At 38.2% G+C, this 15,747-nt stretch overlaps 1 protein-coding gene across 50 annotated transcripts in view; it reads right to left on the minus strand.

The window, feature by feature from the left end:
* Positions 1-15,747, minus strand: part of LOC109063118 (MAP kinase-activating death domain protein-like) — a 55,897-nt gene that overhangs the window by 10,331 nt on the left and 29,819 nt on the right. For 8 of the 50 annotated variants that reach the window (XM_042760222.1, XM_042760219.1, XM_042760256.1 and 5 more), the window contains 16 exons: positions 15,161-15,259; positions 11,642-11,701; positions 10,036-10,144; positions 9,185-9,371; positions 8,926-9,076; positions 8,399-8,602; positions 6,877-6,933; positions 5,010-5,110; positions 4,769-4,852; positions 3,628-3,786; positions 3,406-3,523; positions 2,834-2,896; positions 2,110-2,230; positions 1,691-1,796; positions 301-411; positions 88-195 (listed from right to left, as the gene is read on the minus strand). In XM_042760222.1, the coding sequence (XP_042616156.1) occupies positions 88-195; positions 301-411; positions 1,691-1,796; positions 2,110-2,230; positions 2,834-2,896; positions 3,406-3,523; positions 3,628-3,786; positions 4,769-4,852; positions 5,010-5,110; positions 6,877-6,933; positions 8,399-8,602; positions 8,926-9,076; positions 9,185-9,371; positions 10,036-10,144; positions 11,642-11,701; positions 15,161-15,259 (1,838 nt within the window). The remainder of the gene's footprint in view (positions 1-87; positions 196-300; positions 412-1,690; positions 1,797-2,109; positions 2,231-2,833; positions 2,897-3,405; positions 3,524-3,627; positions 3,787-4,768; positions 4,853-5,009; positions 5,111-6,876; positions 6,934-8,398; positions 8,603-8,925; positions 9,077-9,184; positions 9,372-10,035; positions 10,145-11,641; positions 11,702-15,160; positions 15,260-15,747) is intronic. The other 42 variants (XM_042760262.1, XM_042760269.1, XM_042760264.1 and 39 more) reach the window with 15 other exon arrangements.

Below are 15,747 nucleotides of genomic sequence, written 5' to 3' on the forward strand. Positions count from 1 at the left end.
GGACCAAATGCTCATTTACAATATGTTTTCATGAAAACTGGTTAAATGAAATAATAAATGAGGGACATGGACACACAAAACTCATACCTCCATGAAAAATATATCACCAGTTGTATCAGTCCCCGCATGCACAACAAATGTCTGCTTCTTAATGTGCCGGCTGCCACTTGGCCTGATGAGAAGCTCCCGACCACTCTGCGGCAAAACACACAATCTGTCAATCACTCATCACCTAATTCTGATATGTTTGCTACTGGTTTACATGCAACAGCTGTAACTCTTCATCTAACTAGCTCTTACCAAATGTGCAAGGCGGTCCAGGACCTCATTGATCTCCTGACTGTGTGAGAGGCCAATGTGAGATTTCCCCATAAGACGCCGTACCTTCTTCCTGATGTCATTTTTACTGACCTAGATAAATGTCACAGTAAGAGTTCATATTAATGTTAGTCAATATTTTTGTGGAAGCCCGTTGTGCATTTTTTTTTCCAGAGGTCTTCGATGAACAAAGTTCAAAAGAACAATTTATTTGAAACATAAATATTTTTTTTACATTATTAATGTCTTTACTGTCTCTTTTGATCATATTAATGCATCCTTGCCAAATACGAGAATTGATTTCTTATAAAAAAATAGAACTGACCCCAAACTGTTAAATACTAGTGTATGTATACATACACTGCCATTCAAAAGTTTTGGATCAGTAAGATTAGTAATGTTTTTCAAAAGAAGTCTCTTCTGCTCATCAAGTCTGATTTTATTTGATCAGAAATAAAAAAAATTGTAATATTGTGAAATATTATTGCAATTTAAAATAACAGTTTTCTATTTTAATATAAAATCTAATGTATCCCTGTGATGCAAAGCTGAATTTTCATCATCATTACTCCAGTCTTCAGTGTAACATGACCCTTCAGAAATCATTCTAACATGCTGATTTAATATCAATATTGCAAACAGTTTGGAACCTTTGATACTTTTTTTCAGGAATCTCTGATGAATAAAAAGTAAAAAAAAAAAAAAAAAAAAAAAAAAAACAGCATTTATTCAAAATAAAAATTCTTTCATAACAATATACGCAACCGTTCACAAGTTCGGGGTCAGTAATTTTTTTATTTTATTTTTTTGAAAGAAAATGAATGCTTTAATTCAGCAAGGATGTGTTAAATAAAAAAAAAAAAGTGATAATAAAGATTTATAATGTTAGAAAAGATTTAACCTCATTCATCAAATAATCCTGAAAAATGTATCACAAGTTTCAAAAAATATTAAGCAGCACAACTGCTTCTAACATTGATAATAAATCAGCATATTGGAATGATTTCAGAAGGATCATGTGACACTGAAGACTGGAGTAATGATGCTAAAAATTCAGCTTTGCATCAAAGAAATAAATTATATTTTAAAGTACATTAAAATAGAAAACCATTATTTTATATGGTAATAATATTTTACAATATTACTGTTCTCTTTCTGCATTTTTGGTCAAATAAATGCAGCCATGATGAACAGTAGAGCCGTCTTTAAAACTAGATATTACAAATCTTACTGATCCCGAACTTTTGAACAGCAGTGTATATACACATGTACCGAACGGCTGAATATGTGTCACAACTGAACTGTTCACTTTAAAAATATCTATATTTGCTTAAATATACGTGAAATAATGAGAGTGAGTGTTTGTGTATACCTTCATCATAAGCATGTAGGCAATCATGTTATGCAGAAGAGTGGCCAGTAGTCTGTCCTCATCGTCCTCCAGTCTCTTGCGGTCATGTTCTCCCAGAGACAGATACCTGAGAGACCACAACACAGTCGCATTTGGACAACAAAATCAAAACACAACAGCACAGCTTACATCTGAATCACAGCATGACTAAATAGCTTTTAGCTTAAAGCATTCCAATGTGTTGTTCATTCTCCCAGAGCGGAAAATGTGAAAGCATTGTCAGATGGGTGTAATTTGTATAAAAGCATATGAAAAACCAGTATGCATTTTACATTCTATCAGTAAAGTATGCAAACTTCTGAAGTCTGAGGATTACGAATGAAAGAAATTCATACAGTTCAGTTTGAACACTTATGTAGGCACTTAAAGAATATAATAACCTGTCAATCATTTCTTGTGGTCCCTGATCCATCCCCATTCCTTCCCTTTCCAACATAACGGCATCCAGGAAGGCATCCTCCCAGAACTGCACCTGATCCCACAGAGTAGAGCGCTCCTTACCTAGCCATACACACATATTTTCACTCTTAACTTGAGTAAAACAGTATTTCAACTCAACATGCCAACATAAAACACTTCTTATCGTAAATGTCAGAAGTTCAAGACATAGTCATAAAAACTAGAATAAATGAGTATTAAAATAAAACACCCTCCATAAATTAACTAACAGAAAGAGACCTCAAGCACCCAAAGCAACTGCATGCTGTAATAGATAGAGCTTGCTATCAAACCTTACGAAATTAATTTTAACACAGAGATAACACACGCCTCCATACATCTGCTTATTGTTTTAGCATTCACATTCTCTCAAGCAGCTTTTATTACACAAACACATTCAATTACAAAATAAAGTTGGCTTATCTGCTCCGTCTGGCTTGTGTATTTGAATTCTCTCTTCATGCAAACAGTACCATGCACACACCAATAAATTCAAATATACTTAATTTCTTGGAAAAAATAAAAAAAACACTCTACATGCTCCATACAAGACTTAAAATGCAGTCATAGTATGGATGCAAGGGAAGGCATGTAGTGTCTAATACTACAACTTCACAATCCCCAAATACACACATCCCAAAAGTCAAAGGCAGAGTTCAGCCATACTCAGAGAAAAGGTTTCCATGGCAGCGTCCTCCAGTTGGTCCCAAACTGAGCTTTTATCTCGCCCTTTGTGGCATTAAACGGAAGGAGAAAAAGAAAAAAGAGGGAGAGGGAAAAGGAGGTGGCGGCAGAGCACAAGGCAAAGAAAAGTGTTAGAAGAGTGTTAGAAGCAAAGCTGTGTGCTTTTAGAGATACGCAAACCAATAATTCATCACACGATGGTTAATATGAGGACATATTCGGAGCACAAGAGCAAACAGCAAATTAACACAACACTTTACAAAGAGAATAGAAGCAGGATTTACAGAAGAAACTGTTGCAGTGATTAGGATAAAATCAGTTATAAAGGACTGTATTATGCAGCAGATATGTTATTACAATTTTAAAATGTTGAGGTTATAGAAAACCAACAGAGACAACTTTTGGAAATACCACATTTTAATGAACACAGACATTAAAAAATATGCTATGTTTATTACTAAAGCAGTGAGAACAGACATGAAAGAAGAAAAGAAAAAAGGAACAAACATGAATGAAAGGAAAGGAGGAATAGAGAAAAGATAAATAACTCTTACCCAGCAGCCCCTCACACAGATAGATCCTCATGCTAACATCCTCGAGGGGCGGAGTTGGGGTTCCTTTATTAACACCAACAGGTTCCTTCAATCCTGGCTTCAGCTTATGAGTCTTGCCCTATATGTGTGACATTGACCACCATGTTCAGATTCATTAATTTATTATCTTACATTTGATCAGATGCAGTGAAGAGAATGACTGAAACAGAGAGAGATACTCACAAACATAGAGCTGGTCGCAGGGTTGGTCTCAATCTCGCTGTCAGAGAGTGTGCCCCGGGACAGGTTGAGATGCTGAGCATGTCTTCCTGTCAGGCCGTCTCCAGCAGTGCTGCTCAGGTCGCTGTCTGCACCCATCGTCTCACCTGAGCTGTTACTCACCTACAGATCCAAGGTCAGACATCAGCAATAGCACCACAAACAAGAGGCATTATGCGGCTTCTCAATGGGATAGGTCATTATAAAATGAAAAATCAAAATGCTGTTTGAAATCTGCATGATTTTACATTTTTCTGGTTTTTTTTTTTTACACTAATGTTTAAATGTCTGGAGTGTTAAGTCTGCTACTCCAGGCTGCAATTATTTAATCAAAAATACAATAATAACAGCAATATTGTGAAATAGTATTCCAGTTTAACACAACATTTCAAATTTAATATATTCTAAAATGTAATTTATTACTGTGAGGGGAAAGCTGAATTTTCAGCTGCCATTATTCCAGTCTTCAGAGTCACATGATCCTTCAGAAATCATTCTAATATGCTGATTTGGTGCTCAAGAAACATTTCTTATTGTTATTTTTTGATGAAAGTTCAAAACAACAGCATTTATTTGAAACAGTAGTAATTAACTTACACATTTCTTAAAAAAAAAAAAAAAAAAGATTGACACCAAACTTTTGAACGGTAGTATATAAAATCAAAAGTGTCTCATTTGACTGAAAGCTCCAATCTTTAGCTCTGTTCCAAGTCTTTTAAGGAGAGAGACTGAATCCTAAATCATTTATTCACAGAAAGTATTCAAATATCAGATTCAGAACACTGAGTTGTATGGACTACTGTTATGGTCAGTGAGACCATTCTGCCTAAAATCTAATTTTGTGGTCTATAGAAGAAAGAAAATATCAAGTTTGGATTGAAAAGGGGATGAAGTCAATTCTGAAAGAATTTTCATTTTTGAGCAAACTATCCATAAACACAAACACAAACAGAAAGTAACAAACTTGTCTATAATGCAAGATAGAAATAAATAAATCTTTAGTATGGCCACAAGAATAAGTCTGTGGGAACTACGCATGATCTGGATCAATAAGAGTGTATTTTAAGGAAAGGATGGCAGTGTCTCTGTAATGGCCGTGTCCTACCACTGTGCTAGCCTCTGAGTCCTGGCTGGCACTTCTTGTCAGAGCAGGAGGCTCGGAGCTCGCCAGGGACTCCGTATCACTCTTCTGCAGAAGAGACGAGCAAGAAAAACAGAGATGAAAAAAGGAAATTATGAACAATAGTACGTACAGGTATATTTATATGCATTACACTTCAAAATAAAATAGTCAAAGTTTTAAGATTCATATTAGATTTATATTGTGATATTAGGTTAGAAGCCACCTGTGAACCAGACGTCACACTGAGGCCACTGTCAGCACTGATCTGTGATTTTTTTTCTTCAGTGTCTCCACCTTCCAGACGCTGTTTTACTCCATCAGCCCCTGTAGAAAGCACATAATCAGCACTTCCATCCATTAACTCTCTGCGCCGCATTTTGGGACGTCACATGACTAACAGCGAGCTGAAGCCTTCTCTGTTCTGGAGAGTGACACAAGCGTTATCGATGTCACAGAGGAGAATAATGCCATTCAGCCGGCTGCCACTCATTAGACTACGCAGGTAAGGCAGAGAAAAACAAATAATGCTTGCGGTCATATTGGGGAAACTCACAGAAGCAGATCAGCTGACAGTGGGCCAGAACAGTTCACAGTAGCGCTAGGTATCACAGACACACAGACAGAAGCAGTCACACATGCAGGCAAACACAGTCAATCAGTCGGACAGGAGGAAGCTTCAGCTACAACTAGCGCACTCACTGCTTCTTAAATGAACAAACCAATATTGCAGTTGCAAACCCCAACTTGGTTAAAACTGATTACGCTGTATGAAGCATCAGAACAAATAAAATATAATGATACTAAAGCTGTATTGCAAATCTTCCACAGTAATATCGAAGCAAAATTTGTGGCTTTTTCAGCATTTTCTTCACAGATGCATGAAACTCTAACAAGAATTTTTGAAATTCGTTCAAGACTCGACTGAAATAAGTAACTGAAATGTGCCATGATGTAGTTTATCTCACATCTCATACTTGCATCAAAATATAGTGAGATAATTAAGTAAGAGGAGGTGGAAAACCAGACAACACACGCCCGTGTTCAGTAATCGGGAAGTAACTGTAAGAAGAACTGCGCTACAAATGTACTTAAAAATCATCAGATTTTCATTTATTTACACCACCTGTGAGCAACGAAAAAAGAAATAAATGTAGGAACTTGAAAGTCGAAAAAATACAAATAAAAAAATCTAGGTGCGTGTGAGATAAATCTATTTCATCACAGTTGAAAAAATGTGAATGCTTTCAAGAAAAGTAGCCAAGGTAAAGACAAAGCAAACCAGTCAAGAATAGGGATGGGCATGAGTACCTGAGTACTATGAAGTGAAAGCATTGATTAATAATTGATCATTTTGTGATTGGTTACAACCGTATATCGGGATGGTAATTTGTAGTATGATTGCTTTGATTGGACGCCACCTACACATGGAGAATGACTTTCAGTCCGCATGAGAAACAACACCGAGTGTATACACAGGGAGACATTCTAGCGCAGGGGTCTTGCATTTTTTAAAGAACTATTAAAAGAACTAAACTAAACAAAAAAAATTGTACCGCAAATATTAAAAAACACTCAGCTCATGGCATGAGATGCTTAAAAAAAACAAAGATGTGATACAAAAGAGTGCTCATTTCCCACCCAGTGTTCTCAAGTAGCCCAAGATGATATGTGTGAAGTACTCAAGCTGTCAAAATGACAAAAATGCACATCCCTAGTCAAGAGTTGTATTTGCACACTTAGAAATACTGGCCCAAATACTGATTTAATTTCAAAAGAAGCTTAATCTTTATGTGTCCAGGGCTTATTTTTAAAACTCAAAATTGACTTTGAATGGACTGTAAATTTTAACTTTGCATCTATATACCTTGCTCCGTTTAAATAAATGCAATTTATTTGTTGACATATTGTTTGGGCCACATGTCTAAATGGGCTTTTTGAAAAGAAGTTGAATATTTGGAGGCAGATTCTGTTTCTCCCCACAATAGGAAGTGGTTTAAGGGAAGAGGACTGGTGCAGGTAGAAGGACAGAGTCCCTGTTTTGCAGTTCTGCAAAGGAAAGTCTAATTGGGTGCTTAGGGAAGTGATCTTACTCTGTTCTTTTTCCAAAGCTTTTTGCTTTCTGTTATCCTGGTGCTTGCTCCACAATTCTACCCAAGATGCATTGCAAGCAAGGAGAGAAAGACAGAGAGAGAATCAGAGAGCCGGTTGAATTGTCAGATATGGAGGATGAGCTTAATAATAAAAAAAAACAAATAGAACTGAACAAGTCCAAAATCTAATTTTTCAAAACAAGGATGTTTTGCAATGGTCACACAGCCATATGCAAGCTAAATGAAGGATCTGATGTGAAGTAAAACCATCCAATCATTTAAAGCTAATGGAGTCCCATTACAAAACATCCTAAGCTCTGCGACCCTGTTCCTGAAGAGCCAAAATGACGGATTTCACAAAATCAGCCTCATGACTAGGTTTTCTTTCCCCATTCTTGTCATCCATAATGGGCAATGGCTCTCCAAGGCGAGGGTGGATGGCCTGGGAGATGCAAAAGGTGTGAGATGAGGACGACAAATCAGCCTAACAGCTGGTGGGTGGAATGAGGTGTTGCAAAAGCAGGGGGTGCAGTCTCAAAGACATTCCGTAGAATTGCAGGTGCATTATTACCAAAGGACAGACAAGGCAAGGTTATGAGGGTTAGGCTTTGGAGAGGGTGAACGGTCCCCTGTACACAGACCCAGATATGACTGCCAATCAGAGACCTGGGCCTAAAAAACCACAAGCCATTTCAGACATTTTTAATGTAAGCAGACTTCTGTGGTCATCATAGGACTGTTAACAGGGGAGGCAACAGCTCAGGACCCTTTTAAAGAGAGTAGTGGTACAGTCCAAGACCTTCACCGTCCCACTATTTCACTCTTAGCTTAGCTGCAGGTCTTTCACTAACATGCATCCAATGGATTTAAGGGGAGTCAGGACTGGCATAAAGGATTTGAAAACACACACGTTGAACATTCCAGAAGAATTCTACATAAATTGGGTTCATACCCATCACAATATTCCACTAATGTGTCTACACCAACCAATGCCACCTTAAAATATTTGTTGGCTTCAAAAGCTATGGAACTGGAGAATTTGTGAACTGTTTTTGGAAGGATCACTCATACTACAATGTTTAAAGGAATATTTCAACCCCCCAAAAAACTTGGTCATTATCTTAGCCTCATGTCATTCCAAACCTGTATGACTTTCTTCTGTGGAACATGAAAGTGCAAGTAGAAGTAGATAGTACCTTTTTTTTCTGTCCATCAATTAAAGGTCCAGTGCAATGTTTTAGACCCCAGTGACTTTCAAAACATCTTCTTTTGTGTTCCACAGAAGATAGAAAATCATACAGGTTTGAAACAGCATGAGGATGAGTAAATTATGGCAGAATTTTTGTTCTCTGGTAAAAGAACTCTTGAGCCAACTAAGTTCTTAACTTTTGGCACAAAGTCGGTGTAGACAGTTAATGAAATAGAGGATGTGGCCCTAAGGCACAGGTAGCTCCCAGAGAGCTCAGGGAACGTAACAAGCAGCGAGAGGGGGGGCATGCAATGGGGACTGCGGTTTACACACCAATGGAGGCAATAAAATTCTCCTCGTTCAGACTCCGGGTATCAAACTGCTGTGACGATTTCCCAGTGGAGGGTGGTGGCAATTGGATACGGGGTACCAGGAGCACGCCTGCCGCCCTGGCGCTCTCCATTCGGCCCGATGGGCTCTCCTTACTGCCTGGGCTGCTAACACCCTCCATGGAGCTCCGTTTCCGCTTCTCTGGGTCTGTGAGCCACAAGTGGGCCCAGAGGAAATAGAGCACGGGAAAAAGGAAGAAAAGGGAAACAGCAAAGACACATGGAGACAAAAGGGATAGAAGTTAAATTTGAAGGTAGGTTACGGGTGATTTCTCCAAACAGGTAGGGAAAAAAAGGGCTGAAACCCAAGGATATGTAAAAGTGACCGACACCAAGATGAACAAGGCTGTGAAGAGGAACAAGAACCTTCTAGAAAGCAGAAACTATCTATTGCTCTGAACACAGGCAGAAACCATGTTTGATGCTAAATAATAACAAGAAATTTAATTTGGACATTCGAATGAAGGTTACCTTTGGTTTGGTAGTGGGTGCGTGCTATCTCTAGCAGACTGAAGACACTGGCCATGCCTCCCAGGCCAGCATTAGTGTATGAGTGCTCCAAACTGGACACTGTGCACTTCAATAGGTCCAACATGCCTTTATATACCTTCCTGTTTATCTCCTATATAAACAGGCACACAAAACCATATAATAAATAAAACATAATTCAAAGTAGAGTTTTGCTTCAGTTCAGCATCAACTGTTGTTTTTACTGGTCAGTTCAACTTACCACATCTCTTATAACTTCCTGCTGAACGTCCTCCTCTGATTGGACCACACGGTTGAGTTTGCTGAGCACAAAGACTCGCAGCTGTTCATTCTCTAGCAGGCGGCGTACCTTCTTCATGTTGAGCCAACCCACACCCTGGCCATCGAGCACGCTCTGGACCACCTCCTTGAGAAACTGCTGGTTCTCGCTGCACAGAAAAAAGACCAGGTTTATCTGAGGAAGAGCTACATATTCACTTCATAGGCACTCAACAGAGCTCAACAGAAGCAAAAACAGAAGGGATAAAGTTAAAAAAAAAAAGTACTTTTTTTTTTTTAACAGTTTTGTTGTTATGAGGTTATAAAACACATATTTTTAAGAATATCAGTTAGGACATCATGACAGTATGATTTTTTTTTTTAATTTATTCTTTTATTTTGGGCAAAGATGCATAATATTACTAAAGAATTCCATTTCAAATAAATGCTGTTCTTTTGAACTTTCTATTCATCAAAGGGTCCTTTAAACATTAATAATGAGAAATGTTTCTAGAGCATAAATTCAGCATATTAGAATGATTTCTGAAGGATCATTCTAACATGACAGCTTTGCCATCACATGAATAAATTACATTTTAAAATATAACTTTAAACAGAAAAGAACCATGCATGTTATTTTATAGTATTATATTATTTGTATTTAAATTAAAAGTACAAGTGGGTGGTCACCATTGTACTCTTGTTATATGCATGATAGCACTACCTGTAGTGTTTTCTTGCTTGGAGTTATCACATGTGCTTGTATTTTTCTAATTCGCAATTTCCTTCAGATAAAAGTGCCTAAATGAAGAAATATGAGCGTCACTGCAGTACCTGGTGTTGTTGGCTCTGCCCTGAGGAGATGGAGACTCTCTCTTGACGGTGGGGCTGTGCTTAATAACAGAGGATTTCTGATCTACCAGCGCTCTGGGAGCTCGAGCACCTACAACAGACCATTCACTTTGTCAGACTAGATATACAGACATTATATAAACGTATGTGTGTCACACGAAACCCATCAACATCCACCCATCCACCAAACTACCCACCTCTACACACACACACACACAAATAAAGTGTGAATTCATTTAAATTCTTTAGTAAAAAAATTCACTTGAAAACACACATCTAATAAACACCACAGGTGAAACACAATGACTACAGCATTAAAACACAGTGCAGTCTATGGCCTCTACACAGATGTTTTAACCCTGCATATGGTAATAGTATAGAATCAACAGAAATAAAGGGCAACACACATACGGCTTTTAACAGATTCACACACACTCAAACAACTTGCAAATTTTCCTTTGCACCTCAGTATTTTGGACATTGCAGTAAGGGGGTATTACGTGACTAATGATGCTAACTTTGACAGTTAGAGGTGCAACTGAAGGACTGGAGCAGTAAGGAGAGCTACAGGAGCAATGACGCTTGTTGGAGAAAACACACACACACACACACACACACAGGCAAAGAACAGAGTGAGAAAGATGAGTGGAAGAATGGATGAGTGAGAAACAGACTGCATGGCAACAAGAAACAACACAAAAAAATCATGAAAAAAGCCCTCTCAGTTCAGATGATCATACTACACACACTTAGTTGTGAGTGTATGGCAACAGTACATACACTAACACACACAAAGCAATTCAGTGTGTGCATATATCCAGCCTCTTTGCATTCATCTGAACATTTACATGCATGAAGCACAACCGGTGCATGGATGGTTTGTGCTGCATACAAGGGCATTAACAGATGGACATCTTCACACACACTTCACACTGTGTGGTGAGATTACGCGTTCGATTGGGCCAGGAAATATTTTCAGACAACACTTATATGCCTCATAATGATGTCTGAATAACTATATGTCATAAAGACGTATTTTGAATCAGTTTTCAACAGTGATAATAATAAGAAATATTAGCAACTCAGCATATTAGAATCATGCCACACTGGAGGAGATACTGGACTACTGGAGTCACATAATGGCTGCTGAGAACTGAATTCATTTTCAATAAATAAAATAAAGTCAAAGTAGCCTCTTTCTACCTTGATCTGCACATTCTGGACAATATCAGGATGGACAAGCAAGTTCATCGCAGTTTTAGGATAATCCAAAATCCAAATGCTGCCTAGAGCTTACCAGACAAGCCTCGCTGAGATCTTCAATCTCTCAAACCTGCACCTTTCCCAAAATTTATATATGATACAGCACAAGTACTGTTCTTTCTACATTACAGGCCCAGTCCATCAACAGAAGACATGACATGTGAACAAAAGAGTCAAACGGTTACAATCACAGTGACTGACATCTGACATTAGGTGACCGTCGGATGTGAGGAATGAGAAAGCAGCGGTGGAACAGGATGCTGGGAGATGTAGCTGACTGGCTTTGGAGAAGCATGCAGCTCTCGCAGCAAAGGGGGGAACCCACCTTCTCCGCTCCCCGGGCCGATCTCTGTTACAATCTCCATTAGAGAATTTAGCCCAAATACTGGACACAGAAGCCAGAATTAGTGCAGGGGGTCAAAGAGGGGACAGAGAACAACACCGGCCCAGACAGAACCAGTCCAAACATCAACCCACAACCACAAGCACCGGACACATGTACATATACAACAGAGAAAACCAGCAGAGAGCATGGAATATGAAAGAGAGAGACAGAGAGGAAAAAAAGAGAAAGAGAGAGAGAAAACAATGAGAGAAAGACGGAAATCAGAAAAATACAAGCATTTCAGACTTTCATTTGGTCAGAATAGCTTGTGATTTGGGAGGTCTTGATTAACTCTGATTACATGTGATTAATGAAAGAATGAAGCTATTCTACAAAACTCAATTCAAAAAAAGAACAAAAACTAAACAGGCATATAATAACCTGTAATATTATAAAAATGTTTCAGCCCTAAATAATAAATTTATTTTTAAAGTTGCCATGAAATCTATTTTGTAAATGCATGTTATTGATCTTAACTTGAACAATTCATTTGTGCATGTTTCAATTATTACATTTTCGCTTGATTAGAGACTCAAAAGTCAGTTGCATTTGGATGTACAATCCAGAAGAAAACATGCTGCTCCCTTTGGTTCACCAAAACTTTAAAGGAATTACCACATTCAACATGACATGAAATCTAGATTCATTCCTTTCAGGGTGAGTTTTAAAAATCAAAATAGTCATAACTCATTGATTAATATTGTTATATTACATAGTATACTGTATTTAAACACCCTGTGCATTCTGATGCTGAGAAATATAAACTCTGAAAAAAGCAAAAAATGACTTCTAGGAGATAGCAAAGGGGGTACATTTTTTAACAAAAGAACAAACATATTGTTCGCACAATGATATAACTTCTCCATAGGAAATATTTATTGCAAGGTTTCGACCATCAGGTCTTCGTCAGGCACGACACGATTTTTTAACAACATTACAATAAATTGATTTTTTTTTATTGTTAAAGAAAACAAGGCCAAAAGCACCTTCTTCAAATTGACACAGTAAAACTGCTGGAAGGATTGCCTGGTCAATAGACAGTGAAACTATACTGAAATAGGGTGTGTGTGTGTGTGTGTGTTCACTGAACATTGAAGGGAAAAAAATCATTACCAGTCGACATGCTAGCTGGAATGCAGTGCGGTTTCGCCTCCTGGAGTGCTCTATTGGTTTTCTCCTGTACCCAGCTCTAAAAGCAGCATTACTGCCGCTCTGCTTAAAGCTGCACAATATCTGTGCAAACAAGCTACAATCCTTGACATATCATCGATTTATCTTAAAACACCTACACAACCACCAGACTTCAAAGTCTTCTTTGTCAAGACTTTAGTGGAAACCCATCAGCCAAGTTTAGTAGAAACTACATTTCAGTTCTGAAGCCGATCAGAGCTTGAAATGTACAATGTACTGTAATGGTTTTGTTATCTTCAATTCACCCAAGGAGTTCAGGTGGAATTGAAATGAAACAGACGTCAACTCTGTCTCCAATTGAGATGCCACACAAATGAAGGAAAGATCACTTCAAAAACACACCACACACGACACAAAGAGCAGTCAAAAATCATATCATTCCATTCCTACAGTAACATCCTTTAATGTTTTGAAATGCAACCACAAACTGGCTGTTGTCTATTAAAGGGATACTCCACCCCAAAATGAAAATTTTGTCATTAAGCACTTACCCCGATGTCGTTCCAACCCGTAAAAGCTCAGTTCGTCTTCGGAACACAATTTAAGATATTTTGGATGAAAACAGAAAGGCTTGAGACTGTCCCATAGACTGCCAAAGAAATAACAGTGTCTAGGTCCATAAAAGGTATGAAAGTCGTCGTCAGAATACTCCATCTGCCATCAGACGTGCAATCTGGGCAAGGATGCGCTGTTTTCTTTCAAATCGAAGCTAAATACACGTAGAAACAGCGCATCCTTGTGGCGCGGATGATACAGAAGAGCATACACAGCATACGGTGATAATAAGAGACACAGAGGAGACCACTGACAAAGGAATTGTTGAATAAAGTCGTCATTTTTGTTTTCTTTACTTAGAAAAAGTGTTCCCATCGCTTCATATAACCCAGATTGCACGTCTGATGGCAGATGGAGTATTCTGACGACGATTTTCATACCTTTTCTGGACCTTGACACTGTTATTTACTTGACAGTCTATGGGACAGTCTCAAGCCTCCCGGTTTTCATTCAAAATATCTTAAATTGTGTTCCGAAGACGAATGGAGCTTTTACAGGTTTGGAACGACATGGGGGTAAGTGATTAATGACAAAATTTTCATTTTGGCATGGAGTATCCATTTAAGTGGTGCCACTGTTATTATGGTTATTACTAATAATCACAGAATAGGACCGAGGAGAAGGAAAGGCATAGTGGATATATGTGAACACGGATATATCCTCTATCTTAGAGGTTCCAAACTGCTGTCCCACAAGATTTTATTTTCCAATCCTGAAATAGCACAGATTATCAGTTCATGACAAGTGCTGTTTGGTGCTATAGATGAGATTCAGGGGTGTAAAAGGAAGCATCCAGGACAGGAGATAGGAACCAATGCAAGTCTGTCAGTCAGGTTCAGAGTGAGAAAAGAGGACAGAGTTTCTCATTCTCTCAGGACTCAAAGGGTCTATATTACTATAAACAGCAACTGGTTTCATCATTAGGGCAGGCTACAGATATGAAACATACCAGGACTCTCAGGACTGTCATCAGTATCGTCTGTGCAATACAATCATCCAAAATCATAAACAAACAGAAAATAAAGTCAACAATAACAACAGCAGCTACAGTACAAGAACTGTGGTTGCTAGCTTTGAAAGTGACTATATGTCTGCGCCTTTCTTCACAGTGCAAAAAGGAGGCAAGATACTCGTCACTTTCAGGGCAGCAACTCTGGCTAAAAGACATGTGGGTTGGGGCAAAGAAATCAGGCAACATTCCCACAAACCTTGATCTGTGTCCTCTGTTAAATCAAAATGAAAATATTCTTTAAAAGAAATACATAAAACAAATTATAAAAGGAAGAAGAGAGAAAAGTAGAAAAATGAAAACTCGTCAATTAAGAAATATTCCTTTTAAACTGCTGAGGTTGGAGTCTTTCTAAACCTAATGTCTGTACTAAACAGACATAGTGTTACTTTCCCTTAAACTACAGAATTACTGAAGCAGAATTAACATCTACTTATTTGACCCTTAAATTACTTGAATTCAGTGGAGGTAATATAACAAGATCAGTCTAATTGGAGTGATTCAACCATTAATAGCACTGCCTTTGTAAAGACGGAGGTAAGAAAGAAGTAGACAGGGAAAGGAAAGATAAAGAAAGGGTTTGGAGAGAAGGAAAGGAAGAAGAAGAAGAGAAGATAACTGGATTAGACTGGAGAAATGAGACAGGGCGAGATGGGTGAATGAGTGGGAAGGTCACATGGAGAGATCTGAGGGGATGTGTGTACCTTTGAGACTGGGGAACGGTGTGTTCTTCTCTCGTGCTTTATTAGGCAGAGCTAGACTGGACAGACTGAAACTGGTGCCATGGTTTTTATACAGGTTACCTGCACGCATACCATTAAGGTGAAACGTACAAAAGAGAACACACGTTTGTGTAATGTAGCAACAATACCAGAAATGTCAATATTCAGTGTCAATACTAGGGAAATTTTACAACGTTCAAACCCTTAGCAAAAGCTAGTATGGCACTGAAGATATTCTGATACTTAAAGGGATACTTCACCCCAAAATGAAAATTTTGTCATTAATCACTTACCCCCATGTTGTTCCAAACCCGTAAAAGCTTTGTTCGTCTTCGGAACACAATTTCATTATTTCATTATTTAGAACATTATTTTGGATGAAAACCGGGAGGCTTAAGACTGTCCCATAGACTGCCAAGTAAATAACAGTGTCAAGGTCCATAAAAGGTATGAAAGTCTTCGTCAGAATACTCCATCTGCCCTCAGACGTGCAATCTGGGTTATATGAAGCGATGGGAACACTTTTTGTAAGCGAAGAAAACAAAAATAACGACTTTATTCAATAATTC

The sequence above is a fragment of the Cyprinus carpio genome, chromosome A7 (genome assembly GCF_018340385.1).
Source record: "Cyprinus carpio isolate SPL01 chromosome A7, ASM1834038v1, whole genome shotgun sequence".
NCBI lineage: Eukaryota > Metazoa > Chordata > Actinopteri > Cypriniformes > Cyprinidae > Cyprinus > Cyprinus carpio.